This window comes from Bos mutus, chromosome 14 (assembly GCF_027580195.1).
Source record: "Bos mutus isolate GX-2022 chromosome 14, NWIPB_WYAK_1.1, whole genome shotgun sequence".
In the NCBI taxonomy this organism is placed as follows: Eukaryota; Metazoa; Chordata; class Mammalia; order Artiodactyla; family Bovidae; genus Bos; species Bos mutus.
The window spans coordinates 29,873,534-29,895,474 of NC_091630.1; the positions used below are offsets into that span (position 1 = coordinate 29,873,534).

General features: G+C 37.1%; 1 protein-coding gene across 3 annotated transcripts in view; it reads right to left on the reverse strand.

The window, feature by feature from the left end:
- Positions 1-21,941, reverse strand: part of CSMD3 (CUB and Sushi multiple domains 3) — a 1,469,470-nt gene that overhangs the window by 48,523 nt on the left and 1,399,006 nt on the right. For all 3 annotated transcript variants that reach the window (XM_070382828.1, XM_005887888.2, XM_005887887.2), the window contains 3 exons: positions 19,529-19,705; positions 3,917-4,096; positions 2,045-2,218 (listed from right to left, as the gene is read on the reverse strand). In XM_070382828.1, coding sequence (XP_070238929.1) covers positions 2,045-2,218; positions 3,917-4,096; positions 19,529-19,705 — 531 coding nt within the window. The remainder of the gene's footprint in view (positions 1-2,044; positions 2,219-3,916; positions 4,097-19,528; positions 19,706-21,941) is intronic.

Here is a 21,941-nt window from a genome sequence, read left to right on the forward strand (position 1 = left end):
TCTGCTTTATTGACTATGCCAAAGCCTTTGACTGTGTGGATCACAATAAACTGTGGGAATTTCTGAAAGAGATGGGAATATCAGACCACCTGATCTGCCTCTTGAGAAATTTGTAGGCAGGTCAGGAAGCAACAGTTAGAACTGGACATGGAACAACAGACTGGTTCCAAATAGGAAAAGGAATATGTCAAGGCTGTATATTGTCATCCTGTTTATTTAACTTCTATGCAGAGTACATCATGAGAAACGCTGGACTGGAAGAAGCACAAGCTGGAATCAAGATTGCAGGGAGAAATATCAATAACCTCAGATATGCAGATGACACCACCCTTATGGCAGAAAGTGAAGAGGAACTTAAAAAGCCTGTTGATGAAAGTGAAAGTGGAGAGTGAAAAAATTGGCTTAAAGCTCAACATTCAGAAAACGAAGATCATGGCATCTGGTCCCATCACTTCCTGGCAAATAGATGGGGAAACAGTGGAAACAGTGTCAGACTTTATTTTTCTGGGCTCCAAAATCACTGCAGATGGTGACTGCAGCCATGAAATTAAAAGATGCTTACTCCTTGGAAGGAAAGTTATGACCAACCTAGATAGAATATTGAAAAGCAGAGACATTACTTTGCCAACAAAAGTCTGTCTAGTCACGGCTATGGTTTTTCCTGTGGTCATGTATGGATGTGAGAGTTGGACTGTGAAGAAGGCTGAGTACTGAAGAATTGATGCTTTTGAACTGTGGTGTTGGAGAAGACTCTTGAGTGCCTTGGACTGCAAGGAGATCCAACCAGTCCATTCTGAAGGAGATCAGCCCTGGGATTTCTTTGGGAGGAATGATGCTAAAGCTGAAACTCCAGTACTTTGGCCACCTCATGGGAAGAGTTGATTCATTGGAAAAGACCCTGATGCTGAGAGGGCTTGGGGGCAAGAGGAGAAGGTGACAACAGAGGATGAGATGGCTGGATGGCATCACTGACTTGATGGATGTGAGTCCCAGTGAACTCTGGGAGTTGGTGATGGACAGGGAGGCCTGGGGTGCTGCGGTTTATGGAGTCGCAAATAGTCGGACACAACTGAGTGACTGATCTGATCTGATCTGAGCTGATCTATAATCTTTAAAACTTTTATATTTAATTCTCTAATGAATTTGACATTGATTTGTTATTTAGTGTAAGATAAAGACTCTGTGTGTGTGTATATAAATGAACTGCTGCTGCTGCTGCTAAGTCGCCTCAGTTGTGTCCGACTCTGTGCGACCCCATAGAGGGCAGCCCACTAGGCTCCTGTGTCCCTGGGATTCTCCAGGCAAGAATACTGGAGTGGGTTGCCATTTCCTTCTCCAATGCATGAAAGTGAAAAGTGAAAGTGAAGTCGCTCAGTCGTGCCCGACTCTTAGCGACCCCATGGACTGGAGCTTACCAGGCTCCTCCATGCATGGGATTTTCCAGGCAAGAGTACTGGAGTGGGGTGCCATTGCCTTCTCCAATAAATGCACTACCTTATTGCATTAATTGAAATGTCCATTCTTCCCCCACTGATTTTTTCCATAATACATTAAGTATCGATACATGGTCTATACTCTGTATTCTCTAACACTGGTTTCTGTCTGTCTATGCCAGCACCAACGCTGCAATGTTTTAATTACCATAGCCTTCTAAGTTTAATATCTGCCAAGGATTACACTACATGCTAGGGTAGAAAAGTGAATGAAACAAGAATATTTGCCTTCAAGGAACACAAACCTGAGTAGAGGGCATCACCCAAAAAACAAGATAAGTAAAAAGTATAGTGTGTTTTGCACACAAAGCAGTTTGGCCTGAAATTTAGTCAGACAGAAGGAATATAATGGTTGGATTACATAAAAAATAGCTACATTGGTAAATACTGTTTTTAACTGAATTTTAATTATGCATGGGAAAGAGCTTAACAATCTCATTTTTGTTCTAGCAAAATCTGGAAAAAATATATAACAGTTATAATCTCAGTAAAGTAGCTCTAAGAGAGTGAAAGTAGAAAAATATAAATTTTAGAATGGAAATTATACTTACGTAAGCATTGTGGTACTTCCCCACTCCAGGTACCATTCCCTACACAGGTCAAAACGGCAGGGAAGGACAGTTCATAGCCTGGAGAACAGATGTAGCTAATACTAAAACCCCAGTCAAAATTTGTTCCTTCCAACCTTCCATTAGAGATCTGGGGAGGAGTTGGGCAGGTAACAGCTGCAATTACATTAAAAACGATTAGACACAGCTGTTGAAATATCCTGGTGTTAACAGAAATAAATATCATTAGAAGAAGCATATGTGCTAATTTAACCTTTTGGAGGACAATATGGTGTGACATGTTTTATTCTCTTGGTAGTATTCCTGAAACATCCCTGGAATTAATTCCTCTAGGACGAGACTACTTCTTGGCAACATAATGGCTACTGGTTCTCAGAGGTTCTCTTACAAAATAACAAGCTTCCTGACATTGAAAGAAAGGAAAAAGAGGATGACCTCTTATCCAGTATACTGCAACTGATTAATTATTAGTTTTATATAAAATCATTTCCAGCAACCTTTAGACAGACTGAAGAGCTGTGTTTGGCTATATACAGAGTTACACTGTAGCAAGGAACCTGGAAGTAAATCTGTGACATTTTTGAAACACAGATGATGTATCTCATTAAAATATCTCTATTAGTTCTATTAACCACTTAGATTCATATGCTAAATATTATTGTAGGGTTCTAAATGCATTATAAAATTTTTGATAATTCATTTTTAAAATTAAGATGTCCTTGAGAAAAGATAGGTTGGATAAGGAGATATAGATGAAAGGAAAAAGAGGGCCACCAATTATAAAATCTAAAAAGGAGGAATGATTTTATTTTGATGACTAGCAACATATATAAATAATTTTTAGAGTTATATAATATTGTCATTAACATAATCAATAATTTATGAAATAATATGTAAATATAAAATATTTGTTTATATATTTTCATATACTAACTGTATATTTATCATGATCTGATTAGGAAATTGTGTAATCAAGAAAAAAAGACATGCATTGGAATTATTCTTTTAGTGTTAGATTATGTCAGGGAGACATTAAACTGACAATTCACAGGTATTTAGAGATGTACCTTAATGAGAAATCTCAATGATTAAAAATCACTATTATTATAAAACAATACATATTGTCTGAATGTATAGTATTTTACAAGTAATCAAATAATCGGCAAAAAACTTATGTAAAGAGTTTCACTGGAAAACAGCATAAAGTAGTAAACTTATACCTGTATTGTCTAAAATATTACTTCCAACTTCCAGATTGCATTCTTCAAAGAAATAGTTTTACCTTTTAAGAACAGGTAAAGTTCTATAATTCAGGCTGATTGTTTTCAAATTATAGAAGGTTTTTCTCCCATTCTTGAATAACTGACCCAGGTGGATAACCAAATTAAAGTTCTATTTAATTACAGCTATATTCTCTATTAAATACTCATTGACCCGCATAAATGATGATGGTGATTATGTATCACATAACATGATATATATTTTTTTGGCAGTGCCATGTCAGCATGTGGTGTCTTAGTTCCCTGATTAGGGATTGAACCTGTGCCTCTGCATTGGAAGAGCAGAATCTTAACCAGTAGACTGCCAGGGAAGTCCCAGAAAATATTTTTGCTGTATCACAGTTCATTGTTATTACTTAGAATGAGATACAACATTTTTGTTAAAAAATTTTAAAATCTTATATGTTATTATCTATATGGTTTAAAAGTAAAGACTGAAGCACTCAATTTTGGTACCAGAAAAAAAGATGAAATGATACAAAAAACACTATTTAAATTTATTTAAATATGCATATTGATACAGAAAATATATAGTGATTATCACTAATAAATATTGACAAAATCATTATCTTACCTCTACAAGTTGGCATGACTCCACTCCATGTGCCATTAGTTGTACAAGTCCTGATTCTTGAACCATTTAATTCCATTGTATAGCCTGGCTGGCACATGTAAGAAACATTCTGTCCAACCACATAATCATCTCCATATCTCAGTCCATTGGCTGGTATACCTGGGTCTCCACAACTGATTACTATTAATATGGATTGGAAAAGCAGATGGTTAATGTGACATGTTTTTAATGTAGAGGAATAGTAAGCATATGGCATAATTAATATAATATTAGGTAAAATTAGTTATTATGTTCATTTTAATGATAAAACATAAGCATATTTAAACCACACTCTATCAATTCCTAACTATGACCATTTACTTATTACAGATTTTATACATATGGTCCAGAAATGGTCATTTAGACTCTTTAAATGTTAATATGCTAATATATTGTAGGAAACTCTGATGTGGTAACCTCTTTCAATCTGAATTAAATAATCATAGAGAAGCCATGCTATCAGATCAAGATTTCTAACAGAATATTTTAAATTTATACTCCTATGTATGGTTACTGAAATCTCTAAATTATGAGGCTTGCTGGACTGAGACCTTATTTTCTGCACAGTATCACTCAACTGATATTACAATAGTTTTTCATTAAATGATGTCAGGTACAAAAATAATTTTATTGAATAAGTGAAAGAATGAATAAACTATAAAATGTGAATTTATCACATACTGGGTGAGATACACAATTTGTAAGCACAATGAAAAAATGAAAATGTCAACTAATACAATTACGTAAAGTTTAAAAATAAAATAAAATTAGAAAAAAAAAAAAAAAGAAAATGTCAATTAGGGATAGAGAAATCAATTTCCCATTTCCACCATCTCATCGTCATCCCAAGTGATAGAACAACCCCAAGGAAATTGCAACCTCCATTCTGGAATATGCCTGCTTCCTGAATTAGGAGTTAGTAAGAGGCCTATGTGGAGAAGACAATGGCAACCCACTCCAGTACTCTTGCCTGGAGAACCCCATGGATGGAGGAGCCTGGTAGGCTACAGTCCATGGGGTCGCTAAGATTCAGACACTACTGGGCGACTTCACTTTCACTTTTCACTTTCATGCACTGGAGAAGGAAATGGCAACCCACTCCAGTGTTCTTGCCTGGAGAATCCCAGGGACAGACGAGCCTGATGGTCTGCCGTCTATGGGGTTGCACAGAGTCGGACATGACTGACGCGACTTAGCAGCAGCAGTAGCAAGAGGCCTATGTCAAGTGCTTATTATATCTTCCTTGTTATTGCCAGTCCAGGAAAGGGTAAACCATTGCCCTGCTCTGCTCTAAGACTCCATGAATATATACAACTCCAACTAGCCCCACCCATACCTGCACCCAGACCCCCATAAAAGAATGGAGAACAAGGTACAATGTGAGCATCCCTCTGGTGATACATGATGGACAGGCTGGGCACAGGGTATCAGTGGCTCAGAGCAGGGGTGGGAGTGGGAAGGCCAGGCAAGGGCACCAGTTGGTAGGAAACTAAAGGCCTATAACATAACCTAGGAAGACAGGGAGGCAGGGAGGCAAATTTCACATGAGCAGAGCAGTGGCTCAGTGGTAAAGAATCTGCTTGCTCAGCAGGAGACATGGGTTTGATTCCTGGGTTAGGAAGATCCCCTGGAGAAGGAAATGGAAACCCACTACAATATTCTTGCCTGGAGAATCTTGTGGACAGAGGAGCCTATTCAGCTAAGTCCAGGAGGTCGTAAAGAGTTGGGCACAACTTAGCAATTAAACAATAACAACAAAATCTCCAAACCCTTAGCACATGCTCCATTGTTCCAGTGGACTTCAATTATAAAACACAAATTCAAAGATTAAACCATTAAGAATTTGAGACAGCGACCATCGAGTATTAAACCCCAACCACAGGAAACTTTAGAGCATGAAGTTCTGTCAATAATGCTGGTCCATAAATATTGCTCAAATTACATGTAAAATTTCTCATTTTTGATGGTTTTTCCAGTAGTCATGTATGGATGTGACAGTTGAACCATAAAGAAAGCTGAGTGCCAAAGAATTGAGGCTTTTGAACTGTGGTATTGGAGCAGACTCTTGGGAGTCCCTTGGACTGCAAGGAGATACAACCAGTCCATCCTAAAGGAGGTCAGTCCTGAGTGTTCATCGAAGCTGAAACTCTAATACTTCGGTCACCTGATGCAAAGAACTGACTCATTTGAAAAGACCCTGATGTTGGGAAAGATTGAAGGCCGGAGGAAGAGACAACAGAGGATGACATGGTTGGATGGCATCAGTGACTCAATGGACGTGAGTTTGAGTAAAAGTTGGTGATGGACAGGGAGGCCTGGCATGCTGCAGTCCATGGTGTTGCAAAGAGTCAGACACGACTAAGCAACTGAACTGAACAGATGGTGCCATATAAGAACTTTCAAAAAGATCAGTGACAGCATAAGAAATTTAAGCATATTTAAGTCTAAGTATGGGATTTACAAACAAGGTATGTATGTGTGTGCTCATTTATGAACAAGGTTTAATAGAGATCATATATATACATAAGCTTCCCTTGTAGCTCAGTTGATAAAGAATCTGCCTGCAATGCAGGAGACCTGGGTTGAATTCCTGGGTCGGGAAGATCCTCTGGAGAAGAAAATTGCAATAAACTCCAGTATTCTTGCCTGGAGAATCCCATGGACAGAAGCACCTGGCAGGCTACCGTCCATTGGGTCACAAGAGTTGAACACGAGTTAGCGACTAAACCACCAAACCACCATAAGCCATAAAAGCACTTGCTGTTTCGAAAACCATTATTTGAGCTGCTGCTGCTAAGTCGCTTCAGTCGTGTCCGACTCTGTGTGACCCCATAGACGGCAGCCCACCGGGCTCCCCCGTCCCTGGGATTCTCCAGGGCAAGAACACTGGAGTGGGTTGCCATTTCCTTCTCCAATGCATGAAAGTGGAAAGTGAAAAGTCAAAAGTGAAGTCGCTCAGTCGTGTCCGACTCATAGAGACCCCATGGACTGCAACCTATCAGGCTCCTTCGTCCATGGGATTTTCCAGGCAAAAGTACTGGAGTGGGGTGCCATTGCCTTCTCCAAACACTTGGCTAAATGCATTGTTGTGGCTAAGAGCAAAAGGAAAACGGAAGGTTACACGCTTCCTTTTCTGGAGACAAAATCAAGTAGCAAACCAGCCTTTCAGTATTTTTTTTTTTTTTTTTGATTTTGAATCACTTTTTTTTTTTCATAAATGGACAAATAATTTTACCAGGTAAATCTAGGTTATACTGTTTCATTTTCATTTTTAATGATTTCTAGTATTTCAAATGTCTAAGGTTAAAGACCAAAAATAGATTAAGACAAAGAAGACCTTAATGGCAATTAAATTCTACTGTGTTTTATTAACTTACCACTAAAAATTATGAATGCCAAGGTTTGTTTCATATTAATCTAATCTGTTGAGCCAGGAAGTTTTAGGACCATGAATGATGATATTTAAATTACAGAACAATATTCACAACACTCCATTTGATAATCCTCAGAACCCCCAAGAGTTTCCTGAAATCACACTCATTGATGTTTCCATCTGACTCCTAATAAGAGCTCTGTGTATAGAATGACTTTTGTTTTTTTCATTATTGATGAGGAAAATATATTTTTAAATTGTAAAACTGAGTTGGATAGAAAACCAAATCCTGCTCATTTACCAAAATGTGTCAATTCTTTTTGCAGTTTTAAAATATGTAATCATATAAAAAAGTTTGACTTCAATTTATTTTCTTGTATTTTACTTTTTATATTCTATATATTGTTATTTTATTTATTTTTTATATATATTGTTATTTTATATCTTTAATCTAGATTTAAAATTAAGAAGAAGAAAAATTAAAGCAAATACCAACAGACAATTATTTTTTTTCTGGGCAGTACTTTAGAGACTGAATTAGAATTCTGGCAAGAGAGAACAGCTAACCCAATCATAAGGCACATAAGCTGAGTGAGATGTAGCCACCAAAAGAGATGACAGAGGGTTTATTTCAGAGAGGCACTGAGAAAGAGTTCTGCATATCTTGGCAGCATCATGAATGGAATGCCTGATAACAACAGCTTCAGAAGGATTTGTCTGGTGGCTTCATAATGAAGCAAAGGCCATAGAGGCAGTTTCCTACAGCAACAATCTTTGTAAATAGCACCTGCTCCACAAGTCAATTCATTCACCACCAGCTTGTTTTCAACAACAAAAAGAGGTTTTCTGGGTTTTTTTTGTTTTTGTTTTTTTGTTTTTTTTTTAGGGAAAACCTTAGGATAGTGGCTCTTTAGGACTGTACCCTAAAATTCAGAGACAGTGCATAGCAGCAAGTTGCTGTGATTTAATTCAAGAAAATCTCTTCTAAGGTCACTAGAATCCTTTATGCACACAGCATGAGTGTATGCAAGTGCACTCATCCACACACTCATACCCCAATAAACCCCATGGAGACAGTTGTTTTGTCTATTTCCCTTAGAATTATCTAAGCCTAGTCTAGTGCATGACTCATAAGAGGTTAAATAAATACTTGTTTGAAGAGTAAATGAATGAATGGATATGTAAGGAATAATTAAATAACTCAGATTCTCAAAAATACATAAGCTGAAAGGTTTGAATTTGGTTTTGTGGGAACTTTTCTCATTAGTTTCTATCGATTAGTTCCTAGTTTCTAATTGATGCCCATTTGATATTATTTATGATACATCTAAGTATAAACCTCTACAGCCAATATAAGACATAACTGTGGTATTTCTAGTCAATCTATGCCACTTCAAATCTACTTTCTCTTTTAGCTTCTTAAATGAGCATTATAAATCTGCATTTTTAAATAGAACATCAATATAACACAAATTATTTTTGACTCTGTATCTAATGAACATATTTGATGGTAATACATATAGATCCATATGACTTGTTTTTAATGACATGACATTCCCTTGCATGGATATACATACACCATGATTCATGTAATCAAACCCATGTGACAGTTGAACTATCCCACCAATTTCCCACTGGCCACAAAGCAGCAATGGATATGTTTACTCGGGCACATGTGCTTTGCTGGGTTTCAAGTAGAGAACAGAATTCTCCTCTAGCACAGTGAAGTTGCAGAAAGGTGATCAAGCCATCTCCAGGGTAACACTTCTGATTCTATACAATCTCCAAATTCAGAAGTCGGTTTCCCTTTTTAGTATTTCAGTAAGGTAAGTTTTTTTGATATTAACTTTGGCACTATTGACATTTCATACCAATCACTCTTAGTTGCTTTTTATTCATTGGGAATGTTTAACATTGATCTCTACTTGCACATGCCACTCACTTGCACTATGATAATCTAATATATGTCCAGACACTGCCGAATGTCCCCTGGGAAGCAAAATCACCCCTAAATGAGAGCACTGCACTGAACATTAGCTCTCTTCTGGAGACAAATACTCTCTTCCAACAACACAAGAGACAACTCCACACATGGACATCACCAGATAGTCAATATGAAATCAGACTGATTATATTCTTTGCAGCTGAAGATGGAGAAGCTCTATACGGTCAGCAAAAACAAGACTGGGAGCTGACTATGGCTCAGAACACGAACTCCTTATTGCAAAATTCAGACTTAAATTAAAGAAAGTAGGGAAAACCACTAGACCATTCAGGTAAAAAGTCCTAAGAGCCAAGGCATGCTGGCATAAGTCTTTTTGAAGGATGTTGCCATTATGGCCATTATCCCTACCATAGTTTGGCCTCAGGACAAAATACAGGGAGGAAACAGAGCCCCACCCATCAACAGAAAACTGGATTAAAGATTTACTAAGCATGATGCTCTTGAAAAGACTCTTGAGAGTCCCTTGGACTGCAAGGAGATCCAACTAGTCCATTCTGAAGGAGATCAGCCCTGGGATTTCTTTGGAAGGAATGATGCTAAAGCTGAAACTCCAGTACTTTGGCCACCTCATGCGAAGAGTTGACTCATTGGAAAAGACTCAGATGCTGGGAGGGATTGGGGGCAGGAGGAGAAGGGGACGACAGAGGATGAGATGGCTGAATGGCATCACTGACTCAATGGATGTGAGCCTGAGTGAACTCCAGGAGTTGGTGATGGACAGGGAGGCCTGGTGTGCTGCGATTCATGGGGTTGCAAAGAGTCGGACACGACTTATCAACTGAACTGAACTGAACTGAAGCATGATGCCAGCACAGCCAGTCCCTCCCAGCAGGAAGTATCCACAAGCTTCTTACCCATCAGAGGACAGATAGAATGAAATCATAATCACAGAAAACTAACCAAACTGATCACGAATCATAGCCTTGTCTAACCCAATGAAACTATGAGCCAGGCTGTGTAGGGTCATCCAAGATGGACGGGCCATGGGGGAGTTCTGACAAATAGTGGTCCACTGGAGAAGGGAATGGCAAACCACTTCAGTATTCTTGCCTTGAGAACACCATGAACAATATAAAAAGGCAAGAGATATGACACCGAAAGATGATATCCCCAGGCTGGTAAAGGCCAAGTATGCTACCAGAAAAGAGTGGAGAAATAACTCCAGAAAGAATGAAGACATGGAGCCAAAGTGAAAACAATGCCCAGGTGTGGATGTGACTGGTGATGGAATTACAGTCCAAAACTGTAAAGAACAATATTGCATAGGAACTTAGAATGTTAGGTCCATGAATCAAAGTAAATTGGAGGTGGTCAAACGGGAGATGACAAGAGTGAACAATGACATTTTAGGATTCAGTGAACTAAAATGGACCAGAATGTGTGAATTTAATTCAGATGAGTATTAAATCTACTATAATGGCAAGTATCACTTAGAAGAAATGAAGTAGCCCTCCTAGTCAATAAAAGAGTCTGAAATGCAGTACTTGTGTGCCATCTCAAAAACGACAGAATGATCTCTGTTCGTTTCCAAGGCAAACCATTCAATACCACAGTAATCCAAGTCTATGCTCCAACCACTAATGCCAAAGAAGCTGAATAGTTCTATGAAGACCAACAAGACCTTATAGAATGAACATCAACAAAAGATGTCCTTTTCATCATAGGGAACTGGAATGCAAAGTTCAGTTCAGTTCAGTAGCTCAGTCATGTCCAGCTCTTTGCAAACCCCATGGACTACAGCATGCCATGCCTCCCTATCCCATCACCAACTCCTGGAGTTTACTCAAATTCATGTCCATTGAATTGGTTATGCCATCCAATCATCTCATCCTCAGTCATTTCCTTCTCCTCCTGCCTTCAATCTTTCCCAGCATCAGGGGAAAGATTGGCTCTTTTCAAATGAGTCAATTCTTCGCATCAGGTGGCCAAAGTACTGGAGTTTCAGCTTCAACATCAGGCATTCCAATGAATACTCAGGACTGATTTCCTTTAGGATGGACTGGTTGGATCTCCTTGCAGTTCAAGGGACTCTCAAGAGTTCTCCAACAACACAGTTCAAAAGCATCAGTTCTGCCCTCAGCTTTCTTTATAGTCCAACTTTCATATCCGTACATGACTACTGGAAAAAACATAGCCTTGACTAGATGGATCTTTGTTGGCAAAGAAATGTCTCTGCTTTTTAATATGCTGTCTAGGTCGGTCATAACTTCCCTTCCAAGGAGTAAGCATCTTTTAATTTCATGGCTGCAGTCAAAATCTGCAGTGATTTTGGAGCTCTCCAAAATAAAATCTGCCACCGTTTCCACTGTTTCTCCATCTATTTGCCATGAAGTGATGGGACCAGATACCATGATCTTTGTTTTCTCAATGTTGTGTTTTAAGCCAACTTTTTCATTCTCCTCTTGCACTTTCATCAAGAGGCTCTTTAGTTCTTCACTTTCTGCCATAAGGGTGCTGTCATCTGCATATCTGAGGTTATTGATATTTCTCCTGGCAATCTTGATTCCAGCTTGTGCTTCCTCCAGCCCAGTGTTTCTCATGATGTACTCTGCATATAGGTTAAATAAGCAGGGTGACAATATACAGCCTTGACATACTCTTTTTCCTATTTGGAACCAGTCTGTTGTTCCATGTCCAGTTCTAACTGTTGCTTCCTGACCTGCATATAGATTTCTCAAGAGGCAGGTCAGGTGGTCTGGTATTCCCATCTCTTTCAGAATTTTCTAGTTTATTGTGATCCACACAGTCAAAGGCTTTGGCATAGTTAACAAAGCAAAAATAGATATTTTTCTGGAACTCTCTTGCTTTTTCAGTGATTCAGTGGATGTTGGCAATTTGATCTCTGGTTCCTCTGCCTTTTCTAAAACCAGCCTGAACATCTGGAAGTTCACAGTGCATGTACTGTTGACCTAGCTCGGAGAAATTTGAGCATTACTTTGCTAGCATGTGAGATGAGTGTAATTGTGTGGTAGTTTGAGCATTCTTTGGCATTTCCCTTATTTGTGATTGGAAAGAAAACTGACTTTTACAGTCCTGTGGCCACTGCTGAGTTTTCCAAATTTGCTGGCATATTGACTGCAGCACTTTCACAGAATCATCTTTTAGGATTTGAAATAACTCAACTAGAATTCCATCACCTCCACTAGCTTTGTTTGTAGTGATGTTTCCTAAGGTACACTTGACTTCACATTCCAGGATGTCTGGTTCTAGGTGAGTGATCACACCACCATGATTATCTGGGTCATGAAGATCTTTTTTGTAGTTTTTCTGTGTATTGTTGCCACCTGTTCTTAATATCTTCTGCTTCTTAGTTCCATACCATTCCTGTCATTTATCGAGTCCATCTTTGCATGAAATGTTCCCTTGGTATCTCTAATTTTCTTGAAGAGATCTCTAGTCATTCCCATTCTAGTTTTTCCCTCTATTTATTTGCACTGATCACTGAGGAAGGTTTTCTTATCTCTCCTTGCTATTCTTTGGAACTCTGCATTCAGATGCTTATATCTTTCCTTTTCTCCTTTGTTTTTGGCTTCTCTTCTTTTCACAGCTATTTGTAAGGCCTCATCAGACAGCCATTTTGCTTTTTTTTAAAAATTTTATTTTATTTTTAAACTTTACAATATTGTATTAGTTTTGCCAAATATCGAAATGAATCTGTCACAGGTATACATGTATTCCGCATCCTGAACCCTCCACCCTCCTCCTTCCCCATACCATCCCTCTGGGTCGTCGCAGTGCACCAGCCCCAAGCATCCAGTATCGTGCATCAAACCTGGACTGGCAACTCGTTTCATACATGATATTATACATGTTTCAATGCCATTCTCCCAAATCTTCCCACCCTCTCCCTCTCCCATAGAGTCCATAAGACTGATCTATACATCAGTGTCTCTTTTGCTGTCTCGTACACAGGGTTATTGTTACCATCTTTCTAAATTCCATATATATGCATTAGTATACTGTATTGGTGTTTTTCTTTCTGGCTTACTTCACTCTGTATAATAGGCTCCAGTTTCATCCCCCTCATTAGAACTGATTCAAATGTATTCTTTTTAATGGCTGAGTAATACTCCATTGCGTATATGTACCACAGCTTTCTTATCCATTCATCTGCTGATGGACATCTAGGTTGCTTCCATGTCGTGGCTATTATAAACAGTGCTGCAATGAATGTTGGGGTACACGTGTCTCTTTCTCTTCTGGTTTCCTCAGTGTATATGCCCAGCAGTGGGATTGCTGGATCATAAGGCAGTTCTATTTCGTTTTTTAAGGAATCTCCACACTGTTCTCCATAGTGGCTGTACTAGTTTGCATTCCCACCAACAGTGTAAGAGGGTTTCCTTTTCTCCACACCCTGTCTAGCTACTGGAGGAATCAACCTATCTGACTTCAGGCTCTACTACAAAGCCACAGTTATCAAGACAGTATGGTACTGGCACAAAGACAGAAATATAGATCAATGGAACAAAATAGAAAGCCCAGAGATAAATCCATGCACATATGGACACCTTATCTTTGACAAAGGAGGCAAGAATATACAATGGATTAAAGACAATCTCTTTAACAAGTGGTGCTGGGAAAACTGGTCAACCACTTGTAAAAGAATGAAACTACAACACTTTCTAACACCATACACAAAAATAAACTCAAAATGGATTAAAGATCTAAACGTAAGACCAGAAGCCATTTTACTTTTATGCATTGTACGAAAAGTAGGAAGTTAAGAGATACCTGGAGTAACAGGCAAGTTTGGCTTTGGAGTACAAAATGAAGCAGGGCAAAGGCTAAGAGTTTTGCCAAGAGAATGCACTGGTCACAGCAAACACTTCCAAAAACACAAATGCTAACAAATGGTAAACACTGAATGACATATTTTTATTTATGCATAAAAATAATAAAAATAATAACAATTTGAATGAAAAGGATAAAAGGGAAGTTTTGTTTTGCTTAGGTGGGTTTTCCAAAAATTTGAATCAGGAATGTGGTTTAGAAATTTAGTCCAATACTTTAATTTTTCTTACACCTAGTTTAATTCAATTAATATTTATATCCTTGTATATAGATACTATAAAAAATGCCCACAAAAGACCATTACATTAAATCAAAACTTATGAAAAACATATTTTATTTGAACTTACAGTTTCCTTTATTTCTAAGAAATTTAAAAATTCATCCAACAGGAAATTTTCTCCGTTTATGTGGTGGAAATGATTGCTCAGTGGTGAGCTCTGTCAGTAGTTGCTGTTTAGTCACTAATTCATGTCTGACTTTGTGACTCAGTGGAATGTAGCACGCCAGGATTCCCTGTCCTTCACTATCTCCTAGAGTTTGCTCAAACTCATGGACACTGAGGTGCTGATGCCATCCAACCATCTCCTCCTCTGTTCCCCTCTTTTCCTGCCCTCAGTCTTTCCAGCATCATGGTCTTTTCCACTGAGTCAGCTCTTTGCATCAGGTGGCCAAGTATTGGAGCTTCAGTTTCAGCATCAGGCCTTACAGGGAATATTCAGATTGATTTCCTTTAGGATTGACTGGTATGATCTCCTTGCTGTCCAAGGGACTCTCAAGATTCTTCTGTAGCACCACAATTCAGACGCACCAATTCTTTGGCACTCAGCCACCATTGTGATCCAACTCTCATATCTGTACATGATTACTGTAAAACCAAAGCTTTGTCTAGATGGACCTTTGTTGGCAAAGTGATATCCCAGGTTTTTTAATATGCTATCTATGTTTATCATAGGTTTTTCCCCAAGAAGGAAGCGTCTTTTACTTTTGTGGCTGCAGCCAAAATCCACAGTGATTTTGTAGCCCAAGAATATAAGATCTGTTACCATTTACACATTTTCCCCATCTATTTGCCATGAAGTATTGGGACTGGATGCCATGATTTTAGTTTATTGAATGTTTAAAGCCAGCTTTTTCACTCTCTTATTTCACCCTCATCAAAAGGCTCTTTAGTTCCTCTTTGCTTTTTGCCATTAGAGTAGTATCATCTGCATATCTGAAGTTGTTGTTATTTCTCCCAGAATCTTGATTCCAGCATGTGAGTCATCCAGCCCAGCATTTTACATGATGTACTCAGCATATAATTTAAATAAGTTGGGTGACAATTTGCAGCCTTGATGTACTCCCTTCCCAATATGGAACCAGTCAGTTGTTCCATATCCAGTTCTAACTGTTGCTTCTTGACTTGCAACCAGGTTTCTCAGAAGAGAGGTAAGGCGGTCTGATATTCCTATCTCTTTAAAAATTTTCCACAATTTGTTAAGATTCACAAGACAAAGTTAGTAGTTAGTAAGTCAATTAAATGAATTGGTGCCTCAGTTTCCTGACCTATGCATGAGAGTCTATGCCACGATCTCTTCCAGCTCTAAAGTTACACTATTCTATCAATCATTTCTTTAAATCAACTTCCATTGCAAATTAACAAGAAAGACTCTGAAACTCTGGTTCTAAGCAATGGATCACTGCATATTAATTTTTAGTATCTTAAATTCTTTAATTATAAAAGTTTAATCTGTTTTAATTTCCAATGAAACTTCTCTCTGTGTTCTTTTTGGAAGGATAATTTTAGTTCTGCCTTTGGTTTGGGTTGCTTCTAGGTTTTAGCAGTTTTTTTGCCTAAATCGAAAAAGATTTGAAGAAGTAAATCAACAATTAAAATTCTCAGTTTTCAGTTTAACAGCAATATATCATTTAAAAGCTAATGTTTGAAATGCCTTACTGAACATAATACTTCTCCTTAAGGGACTTACACAAAAAAAGAGTTTATATTTTGATATGTTATTTCCTACCAGTCTGTCTTGATTGAGTGTTTTTAACTTGGTTAAAAATTTCCTAAGGAAAACAAAGACGATTCAGTAAAAAATTTAATGCAATATCAGTCTTAAGAATTAGGATGTGTTTATTTGTTTATCTTTACTAAAACTGGCAAACACTTTAGATAAACACTTAGGTATTTACCCATGAATAAATGAAATTGTTATTCAACATGAAAAAATGTGCTACTCAGCAGATTTCCTTTACTCTGAATGTATTCATTATTTCATTCTTTTCCATAACTGTATATTGAAACACTTTCCCTGATGACTCAGCATGTAGGTAAAAAATTTGCCTGCAATGCAGGAGATACAGGAGACTCCGGTTCCATTTCTGGTTTGGGATGATCCCCTGGAGGAGATGTGGCAACCCACTGCAGTATTCCTGCCTAGAGAATTCCTTGGACAGAGGAGCCTGGCAGGCTACAGTCCAAAGGGTCACAAAGAATCAGACACGACTGAGTGACTAACACTTGCATATACCAGAATCATGTGTCACGTTATGTATAAAATTATAAGCCCTTTCTACAAGTATTTTAAAATGGAGTAGAATGGTAAGTCATATGTACTAATAGCTAAAAAAAAAAAGCTCATATGAGATACATGAGTCAGTCAATAACTATTTACTAAATTTACGTATCATGGGCTAGAGGGTCAATGAGATAAAACAGCCCTGATTCCTGTTACCCTTTGAGGTTTATAGTTTAGTGGTATAAGTAATTGAAATAGAAGAGTTAAACAGCATTGAGCGAGATCAGTTTTAGCCAAAGGGATATGAAGAAGAAGTGTCCTAGCAGGGTTTTTCCCAAATGTGCCATTTGAGCTAATATTTCAAGGGCACTGGGTAAGAGTTTTAAAGGCTCAGGTAGGGTGGTATAGAATGAAAACAACAAAGCCTATTTGTCCAGGGGATCTTCCCAATCGAGGGATTGAACTTATGTCATGTGTGTTGCAGGCAGATGCTTTACCATCTGAGACACCAGGGAAGCCCTATAGTATGAAGAGAGTAAAGCATATTTGTTAATTGTTAAATTGTTCAGTTTTACAAAAATGACACGTTTTCAAAGAAAGTGGGAGACTTTCTTTCCTTCAAGACAGAAAAACAAGGAAGTTGTTTTAAAACAACTTCTCAACCCTACTCCCCCTCAAAAAAAAAAAAAAAATACAGCTTTCATCAGGCAGCAAAGCACAGTAAACCTCGAGTGACAGGAAACAGATGAGATGAGTTCTATGACTGTCTCATCTTACTGCCCAAAGATATTTTTTCAGCGGGCACAGGAAGAAGGACCCTATGCAAAGCCAAGTGGATTCCCTGAGTTTTAAAGATGGATTGGACAGAAGAGGACAAAGTGGAACTTTATGAGATGGAATACAAAAGAAGACACGCATTCACAAAAATCTTTGGAGACCTAGGAGAAAACCTGATTAAGCCAAGACCAAACTATCCAAAGAGAAATAAAGAACTTCTCCCAAAGAGGAGATATAACAGTAGCTGGTACTGACACAAGGCCAGGAATATTACTTATTACTGACTCAGATCAATAACTGGAAATTATTTTGCTACTGCAGATTTGGCTGATTGTTCTAATAGTGCTTATTTCAACGACCTTTGAGCTGTAGTTTGTCCTCAGCTTTCCAGAGACAAAATAATCACACAGTATCTCAACAGCCTTGCCATCACACACAGTTTTCAAGGAAGATATTAACTATTAATACAACCAACTTTCTCCAGAATCACAAATACAATATGGCATTACTTTGATGGCATCCTCCTATGAATAGATTGTTTTCAGTCATTTATTCAGAAAGTACAAATACTCACAAAGGAGCTAAAAAAAAAAAAAAAAAGGCAGGTGATGGATCATTTACCCACATACAGTACAAGGTCTAGCTTATATATTTCTGGAAATTACTACATCAGCCAAGAGTGGATCCATTACTGACACGGTCAAGAACTATTGACCTTCTCAGCACCAACGTCTTTTTGAATCCTGGAAGCAGTATGCTCCTCATTTACAAATTTTATTTATGCCCATTTATTTTGATATTCACAAACTATTTTTAATGAAGACCTCTATTTCAAAAGTGTAATCTGTTCAAATTTTAATACACAAGAAACTCCATTAGTGTCCTGAGAGCCTACTTCATTCAAAGACTTTGGCAACTTCTCATAACTCCTTGAGTGAGTCTCTGAACAGACATAAAATAGCTCTTCTTTCAAAAATTTCATGATTTATATGATGCTGCTGCAGTTCCTCTTAATTAATATAAGCAGCCATGATTTTCCAGTGGATAAATTATTGTTTGTTAAGTAAATTCTATTTTTTTCCATAGGTAAGCATTAATGTATATATAGGAATTTTAAGTACATTTAAAAATCCATCAAGTGGGTAATTTCTTTATGATGCTGAATCACTAGAATGCCATAAGATTTTACATCTCAAGAGGGCAAATCTGCCACTAAGATTTCCCTAAACAGTGCTGCTGCTGCTGCTGCTAAGTCACTTCAGTCGTGTCCGACTCTGTGCGACCCCGTAGACGGCAGCCCACCAGGCTCCCCCGTCCCTGGGATTCTCAAGGCAAGAACACTGGAGTGGGTTGCCATTTCCTTCTCCAATGCATGAAAGTGAAAAATGAAAGTGAAGTTGCTCAGTCGTGTCCGACTCTTAGTGACTCCATGGACTGTAGCCTACCAGGCTCCTCTGTCCATGGGATTTTCCAGGCAGGAGTACTGGAGTGGGGTGCCATTGCCTTCTCCCTAAACAGTGCAAGAACCCATAAATAATCAGTCCACTTTTCAAAAAACCAAGTTAACAATTAATATGTATGAGATTGGCAAAATAAAATTTCATTCTATTTTTAGTCTTGAATGTTATATGTTTAGTCTTGATTATAGGGGATAATTCATCTCTATTTTTAATATATTGTAAAATTATATTTAATAACACTGATTTTCTGTGATCCCTCTTTTCTCTGCCTATATAATACCTTGGAAGCTGAATCTTAAACTCACTAGTATACATGCGACCATAACACTACTATCATTTTTAGGGGAAAGTGAAAGAGTGGCTCAGTCTTGTCTGACTCTTTGTGACCCTATGTACTAGAGCCCACTAGGCTCCTTTGTCCATGGAAATCTTCAGGCAAGAATACTGGAGTAGGTTGCCATTCCCTTCTCCTTGGGATCTTCCCAACCCAGGGATTGAACCCAGGTCTCCTGCATTGTAGGCAGATTCCTTATGGTCTGAACCACCTATAAATATTCAAACTCTTGCCTGGTTTGATTAATTATAATACAAAACACAGACATACATGTTTATACAACTACTTTTCATACGTCTAGTGATATTTCAAAATATTGAAAAAAAACTTACTTGTACAGTTAGGCAAAGTTCCAGACCATGTTCCATTGGCTGTGCACTGCCTAACTGAAGGTCCAGAGAGAATATATCCCTCCACGCAGGAATAAATGACTGAACTAGAAAATGTTGTGCCATCAATCCGAAAGACTTTTCCATTGGCTGTTGTCCCAGGGTTACCACACTGTACAGCTATAAAACAAAATGGTCAAGAGTATATATAAAAATAGTGCATTCAAGAATCCTCCCACGAACAGTTAAGGAATAAATGATTGTTTCAAATTGTCCAAAGAAGCTATAAAAATCCTTTAAGCATTGAAGTCTGTTTTATGAGGAGTTAAAATTCAAGATGAATTTATATTGATTTTATTAGTTTACTTACTGGGATACAAATCATAGAATAGCTATTTTTTTATGATTTTTGTTAGTAATTTTGGTAAAAACTTTGCACATAATTACTTGAGTATTGCTTTTGGGTAATATAAAATCTTTCAAAGAAGGATTTTAAGAGTCTCTGCCTAAAAAACTACTCATGTAAAATTGGAAGATATGTAATGAGAAGCAACAAAGATTTACTACAATTATATTTGTTAGAAAACAAATATAAAATATACACTTAAATATTATAAGCATTGTGTTTGCTTTTATATAACTGGTTTGCATTAAAACTTTATAATCTCTATTTCTGGACCAAAGTCTACAAAAATAAACTGAATAAAACAAAGTAGGAATGACTTTCATTAAGTTTTCAATACATCCTAAATAGGAGTCACAAACATAAATGCCTTATATGATTATTCCATATTATGTTTAACTACTTGCCATCAACGGCATAAGTGAATTTTTTATATATTAAAAAAGAAGCCTATGTCAGTCGCAATATCTACTTTTGTTGCAGTATAAGAAAACTTCCTAAGACTTTACAAATTTTAAGGCTATTTGTATGAATATGAAGTATAATTATACATTTTAAGGGAAGTCACTCAGTCGTGTCCGACTCTTTGCGACCCCATGGACTGTAGCCCACAAGGCTCCTCCATCCATGGAATTTTCAAGGCAAGAGTACTGGAGTGGGTTGCCATTTCCTTCTCCAGGGGCTCTTCCCAACCCAGAGATCGAACCAGGGTCTCCTGCATTTTGGGCAGATGCTTTACCCGTCTGAGCCATCAGGGAATCCCTACATCTTAAATACTTAATTTTGTCTGTCATTTTTAGGGGTGCTATAGGTTTGTGGGTAGACAGGAAACAAACAGTTTGCAAATAATAATTTGGGCATCTTTCATAAAGGTTAGTAATGGGATACTGTTCCATTCTGTGTGTATTCAGGATCTACTAACCAATGTCCTGCTGATAAACATGAAATTCAATTTAGTTTAGTTTCTCTAACATTTTGGGTTATAATATACTCTAGCTTAAATATACAACTACGTACATTGATCCTATTTTTAAGGTAAATTTCTAAAAGTGGAATTTCTGGATAATTTTAAGTTTTGAACAATATTTTGAGTATATACAGAGTTATCCAAATTATCAGAACACTATATAACAATACACATTTGTATCAATGGTGTGAAAGTTTGCTTCTTTTCACACAACCCCTCCAATATCATGTCCCATCATTTTTAAAAACCTTGTCAGTTTGTCAAAGAATGTTACACTCTTTAAATCTGTAATTTTTTATTTAAGATATTTTATCATATTCATTTGATATTTTAATATTTAATCTTTAATAGATATTTAATATTTAATAGATAATCTATTGTATTCTCAGAAAGGTTTTCCATTACTAAAGTAATACGGCACTACAAAACATTTGAAATAAAGAGAATAAAAGTATTATAAATTTCACCTCTCTGTAATATTGTCATTTTTATTATATTGACTTTTATATTTTTCTCTCAAATGACTATCATTTCCTATGATTTTAATAGAATGCATAATTTTGAATCTTATTTTTCAACTAAGCTTTGTATGATACATTTTCTCATATTGCTTCATGGCTTATTCTAGTATTTTCACTATCACATTATGTAAATATAGAATTTCCTATGTGATATTTTTTCTAGTGTTGTCAGATTGGTTCTTGTTTTTGGTAGTTAGAGTGTTTGAAATAAAAATAATGATCTTTATGATTGTGTGTTCTCTTAAATATTTTTATTTTCTTTAGGAACTAAATTCTCAAAAATGGAGTTAATAGGTCAAAGCTAACAATATATATGCATTTTATCAAATTAATCAAAATGTAATAAAAAGGCTCCAGAAATGCTTTGAAGTTCTAGTTTTGCTGTACATACACTACAATTTCATATTAAAACAAATGAAAAATGATGCTTTGATGCTTAACCATAATTTTCTGATTAGTACTTATGCAGAATTTCTTCTATAACTGCAATTTTTTTTTGCTCTTTTGTATTTTCTGTTTATTTGT